This window comes from Meles meles, chromosome 1 (assembly GCF_922984935.1).
Source record: "Meles meles chromosome 1, mMelMel3.1 paternal haplotype, whole genome shotgun sequence".
Lineage (NCBI taxonomy): Eukaryota > Metazoa > Chordata > Mammalia > Carnivora > Mustelidae > Meles > Meles meles.
Window position 1 is genome coordinate 203509248 of NC_060066.1, and position 19747 is coordinate 203528994.

Below are 19747 nucleotides of genomic sequence, written 5' to 3' on the forward strand. Positions count from 1 at the left end.
TGGTAGGATTGTTTCTAAGCAGTAGGCTCCTTGTTTACCTTGGTAGCAGGAGGAAAGAACTGTTTGCAGCCGGTTCGTGGTTGTGAACTAGCTCACATCTCATGTGTTTTCCTTGGCCTTTTAGACTGCACATGGTCCGTCTGATGCTGTTGGAGAGACTGCTGCAAACCTTGCCCCAGTTACGAAATGTTGGAGGTGTCCGGGCCATCCCGTACATGCAGGTATCCCCTCGGTTCACCTGGGTCTGTCCCACTGTGGTCGGACCACCCTTCAGCATGCTCACATCTCTCTTCTAGAGGCTCTATAAGGCTTTGTTTGGCATTAGGTCAGAGAATAATGGAATGCAATTTTGAACTTCAAGTTGTAGCCCTTAATGCTGTAGATGAAAAGGCCGAGAGTCTGAGAATTGAAAGAGATGCCTGCAGTCATCCAGCTAGTTATTGACAGAGCCAGGAGCAAATGTCTGCCCCTGAGATTCTTAGTGTGTAGTGAGTCTTTATTAACACCATGTTGGAATGTGGTCTGGTAGCTGTTCTCCCACTAGCTGCCTTCCCCTTAAGTGGAAAGTTCTTTACTTTTGAGCACAACACTTCGCCCTCTGTCAAGCCACTTTGGTTGGTTATAATGTAGTTTAGTCAATTCATTTTGTAAACTCTTTGCAAAATGTTTTTTGTGATGCCAAGAGTGGCATGTACCAAAATTGACTCTTAAGACCTTTGGATACCTTGGGATTTAGGATCTTTTTGTGGATTACATTTATGATTGATTGGGTAGTCAGGAAGATTGGGATTTCCTCTGAACCCTGTGTGTCTGGAGTCCTCTTTAGGGTCCTGGCGCTCATGTTTTCTCTTTCTGTTGACTTCCAGGTCATCCTGATGCTCACTACAGATCTGGATGGAGAAGATGAGAAAGACAAGGGGGCCCTGGACAACCTGCTGTCCCAGCTAATTGCTGAACTGGGCATGGACAAAAAGGTAAGATTGGAGAGTCCTGACATGGGAGAAACAGGGACTGAGGTCCATTCTCTTAGAGGAACTTCGCTTAGTTTCAGGGATAACCGCCCACTGAGGGCTCCAGTGCTGTTGATGGCACAGAAATGTTGGCCGTGCCGTCTGTGGCCCAGGCTTCCTGTTGGATCTGGATGTAAATGAGAAACAGACTGGGTGCCTGCCCTCACGGACCTTTTGTAGTTCCCTAAGCTGAAAACAGTAAATTAGTTGTTTGTCCCTTAATACAGCCTCTTAAGCATATTGGGCTCTAGGTAATCCGGATATAGTCCTGCTGGCACCTGTTTTGACTATAATTCCATGTAAGGAACAGTTAGTGCTGATAGGCTGAGGAGAACCTTGTTGAGTGGACGCCTCAAGCTTAAAGTGTGGGCTTCTGGGCTCCGCGTCTGCCTACAGGACGTCTCCAGGAAGAATGAGCGCAGTGCCCTGAATGAAGTCCATCTGGTCGTAATGAGACTCCTGAGTGTCTTCATGTCCCGGACCAAATCCGGATCCAAGTCTTCCATCTGCGAGGTACTGTCGCTTTGAGTGCGGGGGTGTGGGGAAAGGTAAGAGGATTGTCAGCTAGGGCTGCGGGCAGAGGTGATAGTTAGAATAGGCTATTGTTGCTGTAGAGGAGAAGGAGTCTAAGCTGTCACTTCTTTAAGAGCAGAGCCACCACCTTTTCCAGAATCCCTTCCAAGCCCTGATCTTTGCCAGCAGGCCCTCCATTGGAGGGGTTACAGGGTTTGGAAGTTCCATTATTGAAAAGAGGGGACTGTTCTGCCAGGCGCAGGGTGGCTAAGAGGATTCCCCTACTGCGTGTTGCTCTAAGGTATGGAAATAAAGCAGAGAGAAAGCAGTGTGTGTGTGGTGGAAAGGAGATTAACACAAAGCAGAGAAGGTAGAAATGGAGGCTGGACTGCATCCAATCTTAATGAGCTTATGAGCTGTGGGGTTTGCGGGGATTGGCAAGGCTCTCCTAATGGTTTTATTTACAGTGGCTTTTCTCCCGCTTTTTTTATTCATGGGATCACTTACCCCAACTCCTTTAGAAGCTGGTTTGGTGGGGAGAGCCCCTGTCTGGAGGGTGGGGTTGCTAAAAAGTGCTTGGAGTAGAAAGTTTTCTGTCTCCTTGAAATGGGCTTCTTTTCTGGTTGCCCAGGGAAGAAGAGAACCTGCCCCTCCCAAGGGAAAGGTATCCAGTCCTTGACCCCCTTGGCCTCTAGCATGTGCGCATGGGCGAGTAGAGCCGGGACCTGTGGTTGGTTGGTTCCTAATATGCCATTGCTGGAAAGAGATGGGGAGCGTTTGAGTTAGTCGGGAGACTTCTAACTCAAGAGACGAGCTCCCTCCCCCAGCGGCCCACTCTGAGACTGTCACTGGTGGGTTTCCTACCCCTGCCCCCAGCGGTCTTACAAGCCCTTCTGCCCCCCCTCCCTGTTTCCCCCAGTCTTCTTCTCTCATCTCTAGCGCCACAGCAGCGGCCCTGCTGAGCTCCGGTGCGGTGGACTACTGCCTGCACGTGCTCAAATCCCTGCTGGAGTACTGGAAGAGCCAGCAGAACGATGAGGAGCCCGTGTCCACCAGCCAGCTGCTGAAACCGCACACCACTTCATCCCCGCCGGACATGAGCCCATTCTTCCTCCGCCAGTATGTGAAGGTGAGGCCTTTCCCCGGATGCAGGAGCTCTCCTGCCTTCCTCCAGAGCACTCTCCTTGCATTCTGCTAGTAGGGCTGAAGGAGCCAGGGCAGGAGCTGTCGGAGGCAGACCGTGGGCCCTGGGGGACTTTGGTCTTGGTGCTGTTTAGTGAGTAACCACTTCTCCCGCCCTTCTGCTGGGGTTTGGACTCCTGACTCTGTAAAGCAGAGGAACCGAATGAAATCAGATAGACCTGTTCTTTCATGTTAAGTTCCTTAGAAAAAGGGGAGCAGGGTAATGTCACAGGTGGATCACGTGTGTGTGTCAGGAACTCCCCCGGCTGTCGTCAGAGGCCGTTGAGGGAGCTAGTTTAGAAGATGGGCTTTCTGATCAGGTGAGTTTGGGAACAAGCATTCCCACTTACCAGCTGGGAAGCTCGGACAAGTTATGTGCAGCTTTCGTGCGCCTCGGTTTGCACACCTAGAAACCGAGGCTCACACGGGGTTTGCTGTGTAGGGTCGTTGTGAGCACTGGCTGACCTGACGCAGGAAAGCTCAGTGCTGAGTGCGCCAGGGCCTGTCCACGTCCAACATCAGTGCCTTTTCTGCACATTTGTGTCTGGGCAGCCGCACGAGTGCTCCTTGCGGCACACTCCAGCTGCTTCGACTGCAACATAGATAGAACAGGCGTAAAATGTGAATTGCATCACCTTCTTCTCTTTTCTTAACCTTTGCTGGTTTTCTAGAACTTTTAGGCCAAGAAGTTCTTTGAGTACCCCAGCTATGAACTTAACTCTCTAGCTGTGTCACTGCTGCCCCCGGCATGCAGTCCCCATCCTGTGCCTTGCCCCAGATGTGGCACACTGCCTTCCTGTTTCCTGTCCTGAGCTGCTCTCCCTCTGCATCGCTTCTTTCCCCTCTGAGTTAATTCCTAGTCTTTCAAGACCCGGCTCACACACTGGGTCCTGGGAAAAACCTCCCCAACATGCACTTCCTGCTAGAAGGTCAGATCGAGATGGTCTTGCCCTCGGTCCCTAGAGTGCCCTGTGCACACGTGGTGTGTACCCCTTGCTTGCATCCCTAGTGCTTGGCAAAGACCTGATGAGTAACTGGTGGTTGAATACGTGAGACACGTTGTGCCTCAAATTCTTGTAGGCTCTTCCCGGGGGACCATGTGGCCTGCAGGATAGCTGCTGCTTCCACCGTCCTCACACCCCTCAGCTCCCCTTCCTCTGTGGGCTATGCATTAAGTGATCCTGGCCGCCTTGGTTGGGTGGTTGGGTGGTTTCTTTCTTTTTATAAGATTTATTTATTTCAGAAAGAGTGAGCACATGCGTGCGCACACTCATGCATGCATGCGGGTGAGGGGAGGGGCGGAGAAAGAGGGAGAATCTTCAAGCAGACTCCCCACTGAATGCAGAGTCTGAGGTGGGGCTTTATTCTAGGACCCTCGGATCATGACCTGACCTGAAATCCAGAGTTGGCTGCTCAACTGACTGAGCCACCCAGTTTATTTAAGGTCTCTTGATATCCTAGAAGGTTTTGGTTCTAGGGAATAGACTGCATCTCTCACAGGAAGTCAGAAATCCTTCACTGCCACTGTTTTCCCATTTTTTTTTTTCCCATTAGAAGTTTATTTTTTGTGTAAGCAAAGTACAGTCAGCCCAGGGACCAAACCCAGAGTGTAATTTTGGGACTTTGGAGACAAGTGAGGTCTGTGTCCTGGAGCCTGGAGCTTTGCTGGGTTTAAACCAAGCTGTCAGGCAGTGATGGCTCCAGCTTTGAAAGATACCGTTTACAGCTCTGGTGTAAGCTGTGCCTAATGAGCAGCAAGCCAGCCCTTTTCCTGACTGTGGTTGTGGACAACTGTCTGTCACAGGTTCTTACACAGATGTTCTTCTCCCAGGGTCATGCTGCTGATGTGTTTGAGGCCTATACTCAGCTTCTGACAGAGATGGTCCTGAGGCTTCCTTACCAAATCAAGAAGATTGCTGACACGAACTCCCGAATCCCACCTCCTGTCTTTGATCATTCGTGGTTTTACTTTCTCTCAGAGGTAAGTGAAGCCCAGGCAATGCATCAAACAAGGAGAGGACGTTGCTGTGACTGCCTTTTTTTCCTTTTCTTTTTCTTTTTTTTTTTTAAGATTTTATTTATTTATTTGAGAGCGCATGTGGATGCAAGCACGGGGGGTGGGGTGAGGAGGAGAGGGAGAAGCGGGCTCCCTGCTGAGCAAGGAGCCCAGTGCGGGGCTCGATCCCAGGACCCCAGGATTATGTCCTGAGCCAAAGGCTTCACTTAACCAACTGAGCCACGCAGGCACCCTGGCTCTGATGGCCTTTATGGCCCCCTTCTGTCCTCACTGTCAGGAAGCGTTTCCCCTAGCAGCACCACTCACGCCATGTAGGTCTTGCGCCGGGTGCGCTGTGTGGTGAAGCTGTGGAAGATGGCTGTCAGAACAAGCCATGGCTTTAGTTTCTGATTCTGTACGTTTGACTGTTTCTGTATAAGGGATGAGTTCAATAATTTGGATCCTGTCTGGAAAACAGAAAATGTACTAGGTAAATTATAGAGAGATTTTAACGTAGGGAGTTGGCTGAATGTCCACTAAGGAACCGAAAAGAAAAACAGGGAATGTTGAGGTAACACAGAGACCCTAGCTACAGGCAGCAGCCGCCAGCAGACCTGTGTCTGAAGAGGAGTCGGCCTGGTGGGCCTGAGGAGGGAGTGCTGCTTCTGATACCCCAGGAACTGAGGGGATGTCATGTGGTTGATTCTGGAAGTATGGAAAAAAACTGATGATTAGAACCAACTATAGTTGGTTTGTCCCTGAATACCAGAGAGCTGATGGGGGCTGCCAGAACGAAGGGCTGCTGTCAGGGTAGCAGGCAGACAGGAAGGAGCCAGTGTTTTTTCCTTGGGCCCTCTGGTGTTCTTTTTGTTCCCTCCTGGCAGGACCTGATGGGGAGCCAGCTGGCAGAGAAGCATTGTAGTTAGTGTACTTTGGGGCCGGCCATTGCAGAGCAGTGTGTGGCCAGGGTTGCGGGGGGAGGTTGGAGGCAGCTGAGGGACGGTAGCTCACAGTTAGCTGCCGTCACGCCATCACAGCGAACTTAAGATTTACTCTGGGAAGACTGACATGTTAGCAAACCCCAAATGACCATTTTGGGCTGTATGGATGGAACAACAACCCAACCTTTTCTGTACTTCTTTGACCTGAAAGATTTTGAAGATGTTTTCCTGACCATTTCATTCTGGGTGGGCTGGAGTGGAGTTCAGCTTCCTTGTAGATTCCAAAGGACTCCCAGGAGGGGAGCGGGAATATTGCTGTTTTCCCTTCTTCGACAGTTTTCTTTTCCCTGTCCACTCTGTAAGGAGTACTGAATTCACTAGGGTCTAGCTTGGCTATGAGGAAATAGCTCGGTGTGTGTTTCTTGCAAGTTTCTAACAAAAGTTCAAGAAAACCCAGGGCGCCGCTGCTAACACCGTTCCTGAGTCGTTGACTCTCTGTGTTGCCTTTCCTCTCAAGTACCTGATGATCCAGCAAACTCCATTTGTGCGCCGTCAAGTCCGCAAACTTCTGCTCTTCATCTGTGGGTCAAAGGAGAAGTACCGCCAGCTCCGGGATTTGCACACGCTGGACTCCCATGTGCGTGGGATCAAGAAGCTGCTGGAGGAACAGGGGATATTCCTCCGGGCAAGTGTGGTTACAGCCAGCTCAGGCTCTGCCTTGCAGTATGACACACTCATCAGCCTGGTACGAGTGGCGAGGGGGACGGTGGGGCAGGGAGCCTCATGTGAGGCGGCTCAGGGAGGTGGGCAGTCGGCTGGAGGAGTACAGGGCTTTTATATATTCAGAAAACGTCACAGCCACAGTCGAGCTCAGGGTGGGTCCATAATGCTGCATATTAAGTGTGGTTGGCTTCAGGGTCTGCGATTTCCCTCTCACCGTTCCTGCTCCCACGTGGTAGTGGTACCTCCATTATGAGGAGGAGTGGTTTGGGCTTCTTACCTGTGTCATTGGCTCATATGGGCAGAATTGACCTGGAATTTGCCAACCTTTGATTTTTGCCCTTGAATACTAAAGAAATGATGGGTCTGAAGGTAAATTGTTTGGACTTCGGGGAAGCAAGCAGTATATTGCATGGAAGCCTCTAGGTGAGAATGTCTTTGGTATTCTCCTAAACTAGTGTCTTTACTATTGTGCGTTCACAAGAAAAAAGTAAACTGGGAGGGGAGGAAGGGAAGGAAAGAGAAAAGTAAACTGGATTGTAGTTTCCCGTCATGGCCTATCTTTTCTGCTGCTTTACTGAGTGGTATGACGGACCCCTGCAAACAAAGGGCATTTGTGTGGTAGGAGCTGAACGGAGGAGGCTCAGTAAGAGTGACAGTGTGGGGCCTTGGTCCCAGGTTCCCTGGGGCACTGGATCAGCAGCCTCGAACAGACCCCTCAAGGCAGCAGGTGTGGTAGGTGCAGGCTGTTTGGTGGCATTACTTACAGTTGGGGAGGTCGGTTTTCATTTCAGATGGAGCACCTGAAGGCTTGTGCCGAGATTGCTGCCCAGCGAACCATCAACTGGCAGAAATTCTGCATCAAAGATGACTGTAAGCAGTGCAGCGACTTTTGGTGGCTGTTGTTCATTCATTCATCTCTTTGAGAACTGTTTACTGAGGCCTGCCCTGTGCCAAGCACTGAACTGGAGACCAGAGATGAGGCTATGAGCGAGACACTAGGACACTAAGAACTAAGACCTTTCATGTTCTTAGAACTCTTGTTCAGCTGAGAAGACAAGTCAGAACTTCAGAGTGATAAGGGTCATAGATAAAATGTGGGGTGCTTGGGGGTACAGTAGGAGTCGCTGACCTCCAGACTGTGGGGCGAAAGCTAAAGAGGAACCTGTGGAGTCTAGAGAATCATCTTAGTTGAAGAAGTGGAGGCTGGGAGCCGATCCTTAGGTATCTGTTAGGATGTTTACCAGCTCATTTCTATAGAGGGCGGGAGCTCTGGGCAGCATCTGGCAGAGAGGACTCGGAGTACAAGCTGGTGGGGAGGGGAGCAGTCCTGGCCGCGGGCAGACACAGCTCCTGTGACGTGTCCGCCCAGTGCATATGTGTCTGAGCTGAGCCCCCATTTCCTCTGCCTGCAGCTGTCCTGTACTTCCTCCTCCAAGTCAGCTTCCTGGTGGACGAGGGGGTGTCCCCGGTGCTGCTGCAGCTGCTTTCCTGTGCCCTATGTGGCAGCAAAGTCCTCGCCGCCCTAGCTGCCTCGGCCGGCTCCTCAAGTGCTTCCTCCTCTGCAGCGCCTGTGGCTGCCAGCTCTGGACAGGCCACGACGCAGTCCAAGTCCTCCACAAAGAAGAGCAAGAAAGAAGAAAAGGAAAAGGAGAAGGAGGGTAAGCGTCACTCTCTTGTCTTGGTGACCTGGGTGAGATGTTCTGATTTCTCTTGGATCACATGGCTTATGCTCCTCCTTAGAAAGAGCTTTTTTTTTTTAGATTTTTTTTTTTTTTTCTTGGCAGACAGATCACAGGTAGGCAGAGAGGCAGGCAGAGAGAGAGGAGGAAGCAGGCTCCCCGCTGAGCAGAGAGCCCGATGCGGGGCTCCATCCCAGGACCCCGAGATCATGACCTGAGCCAAAGGCAGAGGCTTTAACCCACTGAGCCACCCAGGCGCTACTAGGACTTATAATTCTCCTGCTTTCCAGTGCCTAGTTTTCGTGTCCTTGTCAGTTACACCTTGAACATGTGGCTTCCTATCCCAAGGAATGGTCAAAGTGCACTAAATGGTTTTAGTAGGCCAAGTTTGTTTTCCCGTGAAATAATAAATGACACTGGCTGCATGGAGACGTTGTCAGTGTCAAATGATGCTTGCAGACGTGCCTTGTGAACTCTTAAATGTCTGCATCCGGAAGCTGTTTTAGCTGATTCCTTATTATCAGAAAGGCAAAAGCCTTTTCTGCTTCACAGCTTTTCATGGTCCTTGGAGGCCTAGATGGGTGATGGGGGTGGAGAGCAGTGGAGGTGGTTTACCTTCTCCCAATTAATTATTCAGCTAGCTGTTTTGGGTAGCAAACCTCTGAAAGGAAATGCCTCCTCCAGGGTGGCTGTGCGCGTGCTCGGTGTCCCTTCAGGGTGGCTGTGTGTGTGTTCGGTGTCCCTCCAGGGTGACTGTGTGCATGCTTGGTGTCCCTCTGGGTGGCTGTGCACGTGCTCGGTGTCCCTCCAGGGTGGCTGTGCGCGTGCTTGGTGTCCCTCCAGGGTGGCCGTGTGCGTGCTCAGTGTCAGGCCTGTATCGGCACTTTTTCCTGTGCTTTTTTGGTAGTGTTATTGTCGCATGTCTCATATGGGGCTGGCCTTTGTTTTCCAATAAACCAGTAAAAGTTGTTTTCAAATTAGAACCATTTAGTTGAAGAAACTAAACTCTCAACTCTTAGATTCCCTCCCTCTCCATCTGGTAGCACTGGCTCTAAGACCCTAGAGCCTGCTTCCTGCTCTCCAGTCCTCAGGTCTTCTATGATCTTGCAGGTGAGAGCTCGGGCAGCCAGGAGGACCAGCTGTGCACAGCGCTGGTGAACCAGCTGAACAAATTTGCAGATAAGGAGACCTTGGTTCAGTTCCTGCGTTGCTTCCTGTTAGAGTCCAATTCTTCCTCGGTGCGCTGGCAGGCCCACTGTCTGACCCTGCACATCTACAGGTAGGGTCCTGGGCTAAGTTTTGATGGTCTGCATGGGTCCAGGAGATGAGCGGTTGATGTAGTTCTGTCTTGCGTTGTGTTACACACTCATGGTCACGGTGCCCATATTTGCATCAGCCTGGATCCCTTTGACTTACAGATGTCTTCATCTGATTATCTACTTTGAGCCATTAAACTGACATCATAAGCAAGACATGATCACTTATTCCCTGAGCGGGCTATGTTTAGAAGTTTGTAAAGTGACCAGGCTTGACTCTTTAGGCCACCTTCTGAAGAAAGGAAAGGACTGAGCTACACCTGTTAGGGTCTGCTGTCGAAAGAGTGCAAAATGATTCGAACTTAAACCCTCGCTGTGGGGACGTAGACATATCTACAGAAGCAATACCTGGGTCTTGTTGATAAATAAAAGGAACCTCAGGGTTTTCTGCTTGGTAACATGAACTGTCCTTTATCTACAGAAACTCTAGCAAATCTCAACAGGAGCTCTTGCTAGATCTGATGTGGTCCATATGGCCAGAACTCCCAGCCTACGGTCGTAAGGCTGCCCAGTTTGTGGACCTGCTAGGATATTTCTCTTTGAAAACCCCACAAACGGAGAAGAAGGTAACAGCTGATATGTGGTTAGAGGGGCTAACTTTGTGTATTTGACATTTTTTCTCTTGAGTTAAGGACATCGTGACCAACCTGCATAGGGGGTACCCATGTGAAATCTCTTGAGATGGATCTTAAGCACAGCCACCATGTGTCCCACACAGATGACACACACAACTAAGTACAGGCTGAATTTGCCTTAGGCAGCAGGAGATCAGGTGGGAGGATAGTAATACAGCCCATTATAGTTGCTTTAGGAAAGAAGGTGTCCCCCTGGTTTTCCTGGTAGCCCTGACAACATCCCTAAAAATGTCTCTGCAACGGGATAACCATTTTATTACTTCTGCATGGGAATAAAAATTACCTTCATCCACAGGGTCTGAAAAGACAGCTGTTGCAAAGACTGTGAAACTTGTAGGAGTTAGGCCCAGCTTTGTATGACTCTGGTGGGGTCTTCTTGGGCAGTCTTAGTGATACAGTAGAAGACCAGAGTCTTTTGCAGTAAGACTTTTCCTTGGGCTTTAATGTGGTCTTGATTGATTTCTGTTTCAGTTGAAGGAATATTCACAGAAGGCTGTGGAGATTCTGCGGACCCAGAACCATATTCTTACCAACCATCCCAACTCCAACATTTACAAGTGAGCTTGTTCTGCTTTGTCCCAATTTGAAGCTCCATTAACAGTCCCAGTTGCTGTTTCCACATCAGTTTTCTCTTACCCAAGAATCGATATACCTCTCTCTGCTTGGTCTTTGAATCGCCCCCCTCATAGCTGGGGCGTTGCACACACAGGGTACTCAAAATACAACTGCTGACTTAGGTTTTGGTATGCAGTCATTTGAGAATGCCTCTGATTTACGAGTGTCTAAGTCTAAGTTAGGTAAGATAGGTTTACAGAAAATGGCTATATTTAAAAAAACTTATTTTCCTGGTTTAATGGTCACTCTTTTTTTTCCCTCTAAAGTTCATTAAGGCATCATTTATATACCACAGAATTCACCTATTTTAAGTATATAATTCAAAGATTTTTAGTAAATTTAATTGTAAAATTTCTTGGAGTCAAATTTTAATATCGCTTTTTTAGGATTCCTCTGGCCTTGGAACAGCTCAGAAATAGGAAACATCAAGGGTTGATTGGTTGAAATTCTCTTCCTGTGACTTCAAGGCCCTATTGGGATTTCTTTCCCCTGTGTTCTTACTAGGGTGGGGCTCGCTTTAGGGAATGTTGAGCTGTGGTTCATTTGTGGCTTCTTTGTGAAGCTCAGTGCTTTCTAAGATGAAGATTTCCTTATGCTGAGACTGGTTTCTTCTTTAGCACCTTGTCTGGCTTAGTGGAATTTGATGGCTATTACCTGGAGAGCGATCCCTGCCTGGTGTGTAATAATCCAGAGGTGCCGTTTTGTGTAAGTGCCGTCTTTCACCTGGGTGATCGTGAGTCTTGGAGGGCCTGTGGGTTTCTTGTTTACAGAGGTTGAGTGTAGCTACATAGGTGTTCAGTCACCAGTGGTATGAATGCTTACCTGCCGCACTTACCACCTTGAATAGAAACTTCATCCATGGATGAAGAGTGGGCTACAGTGATCAGTTTTGAAGGAGGCAGGATGAACCAGTGGCCTTGAACTGATACAGTGTTTTGTGTGTTACTCCCATGTCTAGTATATCAAGCTGTCTTCCGTTAAAGTGGACACGCGGTACACCACCACCCAGCAGGTTGTGAAGCTCATCGGCAGCCACACCATCAGCAAAGTGACGGTGAAGATTGGAGATCTGAAACGGACAAAGATGGTGCGGACCATCAACCTCTATTACAACAACCGAACCGTGCAGGCCATCGTGGAGTTGAAAAATAAGTACGGGCTCTTCAGACTTGGGGAGGGGCAGCTTGTCAGGCTTAACACCGGTTGTTGGCTTTGATGGCTGTACTCGGGTGAAGCAGCAAGTCCCTAGAGAGGCCTGGTATGTCCTCTTACACACTGGAATCCTGACTAGGGACAGAAGTGAAACACAGTTTCTAAGGGTGTTGACAAATGTTCTTTTAAAATCTGTCCGGTGGAGTCTGTGGTGTCTAAGGAAGCAATTCAGCAGCCCATCTCAGGAGGGGAAGCTGAGTGGGGACTTTAAGCTTTTCCTTACCCATGTTAAGTAGGGCAGTTTTAGTTTTATATAACACCTGTGTTGGGAAGTAGTTGTCATTTCTTGGGTTAAGATGCTGTTTGCTCACAGCTCAGGCAGTATCAGGAAGCTTCTCTGGCACATAGTCCTTCCATTTCTGCATGGCACGTTTTCTCTGTATCTGCCAGTGTTGGATCTTTCTGCTCAAGTATCCCAGTGCCTGAATAGGGGCACACTTTTTGTGGGCCAGAGAAGGCGCCAGCATGGGGTAGAGTGTTGACTTCTGGAGACAGTGTTCTTGTTGAAATCTCAGGCGTTGCTGTCACCTAGAGGATGTGGGGAGGTGCTGCTTGAATAGTAAGGTGCTGTTCTGCACGGAACGGAAGTTCCATCTGGTATTATTCCGAGAGACAGAATGTAGCTAGAGTTCACCACATCAGCAAACGGAACTCTTCCTGCTGGAAGCTTTTTTCCTTTGTGGAGCAGTTCACATTGGTGATCTGCTGGTAGAAGCTGCCCATTGGGATAACCCATTCCCTTCTGGAGGAGAAGGGAGATTTAATTTTCTGTTGTGTAGAGTCAGCCCAGCAGCTGGTAAAACTCTGACTCTGCACCCCAGCTCTACTACCCATGTCTCTTGACATGGGAGAAGCTGTGTAGCCTTGTCTTCTTTAACCATAAAGTGGAGATCAGCCCACTCTCAGGGTATTTTTTTAAGGATTGAGTTTGATGTATGTAAAGTGCTGAGAACAGACCTAGCACACAGTAAGTGGCCAATAAATGTTATTTGTAATTACTGTAATTATTCTAAGTGATTACATGCCTTTTCTTTTTCTGCCTCTACGTGGCACATGGTACAAGGCACCTCTTAGGATTATAAGTGTCCGGGTGGCATACTTGGAGAGTAATGTCTTCCCTTGATATAGACTTTGTTGTTTTTCTGGAATCTGAAAAATTATCTTGTATAGCATCTTAAAGCACTTGTGTTATATCCTTTTTTTATAGAGAATGTTTTTAAAATTAGGTTGCTGTCACTTGCCAGGTCTCCTTTTCCTAGAGGAACCATTTCACTGCCTTAGGAGAAGGCATGAGGACAGTCTTGCTCTTTGTCTCCTCAGACTGCCCTTATGGATGAGTGGTACGTGAATGGCTCTCAGGCCCTTGCCCCTCTATTTGCCACTGTCTCTTCTAGGCCGGCCCGCTGGCACAAGGCCAAGAAGGTTCAACTGACCCCTGGGCAGACAGAGGTGAAGATCGACCTGCCCCTGCCCATTGTGGCCTCCAACCTGATGATTGAGTTTGCGGACTTCTATGAGAACTACCAGGCCTCCACAGAGACCTTACAGTGCCCGCGCTGCAGCGCCTCCGTCCCTGCCAACCCGGGGGTCTGTGGCAACTGCGGAGAGAATGTCTACCAGTGTCACAAGTGCAGGTGAGGGAGGGAGTGGCGCCCCGGCCAGGGCCACGTACGTTCCTTGTATCTCCTCCTGTAAGAGTCTCAGTGTGGGCAGTCATCATAATTAGAGGGTTATGGGTCTGGAGTCCGAGGCTGGAAGGTGGGGGCGAGAAGAATGGTGCACACGTCTGTCCCAGGGTGGTCTGGGAGTGGGGGGGTGTCCCTCGGTTTAGATCCAGGTCTTCTTTTCTTGTTACCTGGTTGTGTGAGTCACCGTTGCCTCTTGTCATCCCGATACGGTTCCAGAGAATGTGTGTGGCACTCATAGTCACCCTCCCCCACCCCAACCTCTGCTGTCCCCGGACTCAAACACTTTGGTGTTTCAGGTCTATCAACTACGACGAAAAGGATCCCTTCCTCTGCAATGCCTGTGGATTCTGTAAATACGCTCGCTTCGACTTCATGCTCTATGCGAAGCCTTGCTGTGCAGTGGATCCCATTGAGAATGAAGAAGACCGGAAGAAGGTGAGGCTGGGTCCGACCTAGACTCAGGGCGGTGTCTTTAATGTGAGCTTGGGGCAGCAGGGTCGGTGGAGGGTAGTTTGCTTTTCTTCTCTCCCAAGTCTTCCTCGACTCAGCACTCTCTTCAGGGCCCAGCTTTTGGGGGTGAGCAAATAATGGCAGAGGGTATATTGGAACACGTGCTTTGTGTAGCACTCAGAGAAGTGTTGGTTGGGAACGAACTAGGATGTCTGCAGGGGCAAATGACTTCAGATTTGGAAAGGCAGGAGTCTGATGAGTGCCTTGCACTGGTTCCACAGATGACTCGTGTTACAGCTGTTGGCCTTTCCTCAGTGTCTGCTTATCCGGGGGCTGATTCTCAGTCTGCATGGTGTGGTGGGACTGGGGATTAGGTGGCAGTCAAAAGTGGGAAGCTTTTTGGGGCACCTGGGTGGCTCAGTGGATTAAAGCCTCTGCCTTTGGCTCAGGTCATGATCCTGGGGACCTGGGATCGAGCCCCACGCGGGACTCTCTGCTCAGTGGGGAGCCTGCTTCCTCTTCTCTCTCTACCTGCCTCTCTGCCTACTCTCTCTCTGTCAAATAAATAAAATCTTCAAAAAAAAAAAAGTGGAGAGCTTTTGGGATTGCTGCTAGAAGCAGCACATGGGAAGCAGGACAGCATTTAGCTGTGGAGTCAGAAGGACAAAAGTTCCAGTTCCGGCTGTGCTTTTTTGGCGTCAGTGATTTCTCTAAGCATTGCATGCTTACGTGTATGCTGTTATACAGTACGTTGCATGTTGTTACAAATAACATATGAACAGTGTGGATTATTGTGAGGAATAGAAATAATGGATGTGTGAAACACAGTGCCTGACGTGTGGGAAGTATTTCAGGAAATGGTTAGCAACTGGGATCACTCAAGGAGAAGCCTTCACATGTGCCCCTGTCTTTTCCTGCCAGGCGGTTTCCAACATCAATACACTTCTGGACAAAGCTGACCGAGTGTATCACCAGCTGATGGGACACCGGCCACAGCTGGAGAACCTGCTCTGCAAAGTGAACGAGGCAGCCCCTGAGAAACCGCAGGTAACCCCAAGCTAGAGGGGCAGGTGGAGAGGACTCTGGGTTAGAAGCAGGAGACTCAACAGCATGCTTCTTGGGTTGCAGGACGATTCGGGGACGGCCGGGGGCATCAGCTCCACTTCAGCCAGCGTGAATCGGTATATCCTGCAGCTGGCTCAGGAGTACTGTGGAGATTGCAAGAACTCTTTCGATGAGCTCTCCAAAATCATCCAGGTAGAGAAATGGGAGCCACTCTAGAGTGTTCTGTCAAGCATTTCCCATGCTGTTTTCAGAGACGTCCTCTTGCCCTGCTCCAGCAACTGGAGTCTTGGGTTTCCCTTATCCGATTGGCTGGAAAGGCAGGGTCTGGGTGGCTGCACCATGTAACTTCTTTCCCACTGTAGTTTCGGTACTTGGCAGAGACATGAAGGTAACAGATTATTACACACGTGGTTTCCTTAACCCGTTCACAACCCATTTTTTAGCAGAGGGCTTGCTAGAAAAACAGGGTGTTAGGGTTCTGTTCCCTCTTCTTCTGATAAGCCGTGTTTGTAGGCTGGAAGGGGAGGGCCCACCAGTGCCAGTCAATGAGGGTGGGCCGGGCAGCCAGTGGAGTGTTACCGACCTGATCTCTGTGGGACAGGAAGCTGGCCGCAGACAAGCTGGCTCCTTGCTCCCCAGAATTGCCTTTGGTGCCTGGGCTTGCATCTCTGATCTTTGTGTTTGTTATGAGAGAGCGTTGCATGGGAGTTAAGGACATGTGCCTGTGATCAGGGGCTGAGTTCTGTTTTTGCCACTTGCCTTAGGCAAACCAGTCCTCTTAAGCTGCAGCTTCCTGCTCTGTAAAATGACGATGAGGTATCCAATTGGTGGGGTCATCAGAAAGGTTAAATTAAATAACACATATAAAGTGGTTTTTCAGGGGCGCCTGGGTGGCTCAGTGGGTTAGGCCGCTGCCTTCGGCTCAGGTCATGATCTCAGGGTCCTGGGATCGAGTCCCGCATCGGGCTCTCTGCTCGGCAGGGAGCCTGCTTCCCTCTCTCTCTCTCTCTGCCTGCCTCTCTGCCTACTTGTGATCTCTCTCTCGCGCGCGCTGTCAAATAAATAAATAAAATCTTAAAAAAAAAAAAAAAAAAAAAAAGTGGTTTTTCAGACCAAAGCTGATTTCCAGTTCACTTTCTCTTCTTCCTTCTTTTAATTGCTGATTTTTCTTTTACCCCCCCTTTTTTTTTTTGCAATCTTTAGAAAGTCTTTGCTTCACGCAAAGAGTTGTTGGAATATGACCTGCAGCAGAGGGAAGCGGCCACCAAGTCGTCCCGAACCTCTGTGCAGCCCACCTTCACTGCCAGCCAGTACCGCGCCTTATCTGTCCTGGGCTGTGGCCACACATCCTCCACCAAGTGCTACGGCTGTGCCTCGGCCGTCACAGAACATTGTATCACGCTGCTCCGAGCCCTGGCCACCAATCCAGCCCTGAGGCACATCCTCGTCTCCCAGGGCCTCATCCGGGAGCTCTTTGATTACAATCTTCGCCGAGGCTCTGCGGCCATGCGGGAGGAGGTCCGCCAGCTCATGTGCCTGCTAACTCGGTCAGAGCCTGCATCAGGATTGTGGGCCCGGTAACCCCTGCTAGCTTGGGGGTGGGTGGTGGCAGCGACCCAAGGAGCTTAGGGGCGAAAAGTGTGGCGTTTGTCACAGACAGGCCGCCACTTATGAGGGAGGGAGAAGGAGAGATGCCCAAGATGTGGGTGAGTGAACTCCATGAGCATTTGGGGCCAGGTTTTCTTGTAAACAGAATATTTGCCTTGTACTTTGTTGGTTCTGGTGAGGTTCCCTGAACAGTCTGTCTGGGCTCTGGTGAGAGAGGAGACAGGAGTGATCAGGCACTTGGACTCCAGATTCACATGGAAGAGGCCAGTGGAACAGCGGAGCCTAGAGATGAAGCTTAGGCTCCGTGTCTGATCCTCTGTGGCCTGGACAGCTTAGCTAACTTCTCTGAGCTGAGGTTTTCCTCGTCTGAAAAATACTGATGGTCGTAAATGCCTTAAAGGCTTGTGGTGAGGGTGGAATGGAGTACTTCCTGTGGGCAGTGACTCGTATTGTTGAGTACTTACTGTGGCCAGTGCAGTCACCAGGGCTGGATTTACGGAGTGTATGGCATAAGTTCTGGAACACGTTAGGTGACGGCTAACCATTTCTTGCTGTCTTAGTCACTCAGCGGGGCTTTTTTGAGCATCTGCTGAATGCCAGGCACTGTTCTGGACTCTGAGTGTGCAGTAGTGAGTGGAGTGGAGTGGAGTCTCTGCTTCCTGGAGCTTGCAGTCCAGGTGGGGAGAACTGCAGAAGCGCACTTGCACAGTGTGGTGTCTGTCAGGAGATCGGCTTGCGAAGAGAGGCACAGCTGGGGTGGCTCCCCTGACCGCAGCAGGGCTTGCTTCTGGGAGAAGAGGGTCAGGGAAGACCTCTGAGAGGTGATGCTTGAGGAGGCGTGTGTGCAGTAGGGGACAAGCCATGCAGATGTCTCAGCTGTGGCTGTGCACGTAGGGCACATCATGTGCAAGAGCAGGAGGCGGGGCTCTGCCAGCGACGGAGTGGGAGCTCCAGAGGCCCACGTAGGTGGAGTGAGGGCCCCACACGGAAAATGGGCAGGAGAACCAGGAGTCTCTGGGGGCCAGGTCCTGGGCGATCTAGGCCATTGTAAGGACTTGGGATTTTATTCAGAATGGGGTAGGAAGCAACAGAGTGATCTGGTGCAGTTGACATTGTCAGCACTAATATAGATGTTACTATAGTGGGGTGTCGGTGGGAAGCGTGGGTACCTTGTGGGAGATAAATTGGCGGCAGATGGAGATGAGGAGGAAAGTGTTGTGACCCATCCTGGCGGGACACTGTCAGTTGCAGAGGTTGGAGGCTTTGGTGTACCAGGCAGCACCTGGGGGCTCCGCAGCCTGGGCTCTGCACAGGGAGGGAGGAGCTCTCCTGGGTGCTGGTGCTGCTCTCCCCTCAGTGACAGCTGCGGGAAAGGCAGCTGAGATGGGCACTCTGTTACAGACCCGTGTCTTGTGGGGCCACTCTTGTGGTCGGGCCACTCTTGTGGTCAGGCCCCTGGGGAGGCCAGGTAACCCTGGGCATTGAGTGCCTTTTCTCTGTGCTCCTTCAGGTGGGAAGGAGGGACACAGCCAGTGGTAGATAACAGGACTCCTATTTCTTTGCTTCTCCAGAGACAATCCAGAAGCCACCCAGCAAATGAACGACTTGATTATTGGCAAAGTCTCCACTGCCTTGAAGGGCCACTGGGCCAATCCTGATCTGGTGAGCAGGACAACGGCCCTTTGACTCTTTCCTCTTTCTCTTTCTGCATTCCCTCGATTTCTTTCCAGCAGTCTCCCCGGGGTGTTTGGGAGGGAAGGAGCACCAGTCTGCAGAGCTCTCACCTTAGCATGACTGTCCCAGGTCAGAGCCAGCCCCAGAGGGAGAGGAGGAATGGGTGGTTGGCCAGATGGAGGACAGGGGTCTCCACTCCTCCTTTCTCTTTTTCTTCTTAAGTTTTTTTTTTTTTTATTTTTTTAAAGATCTGTGATCTGTGTATCTGAGAGAGATAGGGAGAGAGATCACAAGCAGGGGTAGGTAGGTAGAAGGAGAAGCAGACTCCCCACTGAGCAGGGAGTCTGATGTGAGACTTGATCATGTCTCTGGGACTCATGTTATGAGTCTCATGTCATGAGACTCTGGGATCATGACCTGAGCCGAAGGCAGACGCTTAACTGACTGAGCCACCCAGGCACCCAGTTCCTTTCTCTTTCTGACGGTGCCACCGGGTACCAGACATCTTCAATCCAAGTCCCCTGAGCAGAGCTTGGACATAAGTCCCAGTCCCGAGTCTTACCTGCAGACCTTCCTCTTCTCATGTCTCCTTTCCTTGGCCTTCTAGGCAAGCAGCCTTCAATATGAAATGCTGTTGCTGACAGATTCCATCTCGAAGGAGGACAGCTGCTGGGAACTCCGCTTACGCTGTGGTGAGCTTGGGCCACCTCTGGTTAGAGGCTTTTCAGAGAGGGATGGGGGCTTTGGGTATAGTCCTAGCTACAGAGGTGGCGGGGTGGGGCAGCCGCCACACACAGCCTTGCTGGAGCCAGGTGCAGGGTGCTCTGTGACCACAACTTGGCCTGTCCTTCCCATCCCTAGCTCTCAGCCTTTTCCTCATGGCCGTGAACATAAAGACTCCCGTGGTTGTGGAGAACATTACCCTCATGTGCCTGCGGATCTTGCAGAAGCTGATTAAACCACCTGCTCCAACCAGCAAGAAGAACAAGGTACTGGGCAGGGGATCACAGAGGGCAGGGCAGGATGGTAGCCCCCCTACCCCGGCCAGCACCGTATCCTGCCTCATAAAGGTCTGCCTTACTCTGTACTCGCCCTGCCCGTGGCAGGGCACCAGTGCTTTCTTTACCATAGTTCAGCAGATAGGAGTTGGGATTTTCTAGAAGGAAGATTTTTTTTTTAATATTTTATTTATTTGACAGAAATCACAACTAGGCAGAGAGGCAGGCAGAGAGGGAGGAGGAAGCAGGCTCCCTGCGGAGCAGAGAGCCCGATGTGGGGCTTGATCCCAGGACCCTGGGATGATGACCTGAGCCGAAGGCAGAGGCTTTAACCCACTGAGCCACCCAGGCGCCCCTAGAAGGAAGATTTCTTGGAGGAAACTCAGGAGTAAGATAAACGTGAAAATACGAGAGCCTAGAACAGGGTGGTTTCCTGGAGGAC

At 50.5% G+C, this 19747-nt stretch overlaps 1 protein-coding gene across 5 annotated transcripts in view; it reads left to right on the forward strand.

Annotated features, from left to right (window-relative positions):
* UBR4 (ubiquitin protein ligase E3 component n-recognin 4) overlaps positions 1-19747 on the forward strand; it is a 135986-nt gene that overhangs the window by 79452 nt on the left and 36787 nt on the right. For all 5 annotated transcript variants that reach the window (XM_046015857.1, XM_046015864.1, XM_046015875.1 and 2 more), the window contains 21 exons: positions 125-221; positions 867-974; positions 1407-1523; positions 2443-2652; positions 4537-4686; positions 6160-6387; positions 7157-7235; positions 7778-8023; positions 9155-9323; positions 9782-9926; positions 10467-10552; positions 11228-11315; positions 11569-11762; positions 13217-13456; positions 13807-13945; positions 14882-15007; positions 15089-15217; positions 16229-16572; positions 18205-18295; positions 18915-18999; positions 19169-19296. In XM_046015857.1, coding sequence (XP_045871813.1) covers positions 125-221; positions 867-974; positions 1407-1523; positions 2443-2652; positions 4537-4686; positions 6160-6387; positions 7157-7235; positions 7778-8023; positions 9155-9323; positions 9782-9926; positions 10467-10552; positions 11228-11315; positions 11569-11762; positions 13217-13456; positions 13807-13945; positions 14882-15007; positions 15089-15217; positions 16229-16572; positions 18205-18295; positions 18915-18999; positions 19169-19296 — 3199 coding nt within the window. The remainder of the gene's footprint in view (positions 1-124; positions 222-866; positions 975-1406; positions 1524-2442; positions 2653-4536; positions 4687-6159; positions 6388-7156; positions 7236-7777; positions 8024-9154; positions 9324-9781; positions 9927-10466; positions 10553-11227; positions 11316-11568; positions 11763-13216; positions 13457-13806; positions 13946-14881; positions 15008-15088; positions 15218-16228; positions 16573-18204; positions 18296-18914; positions 19000-19168; positions 19297-19747) is intronic.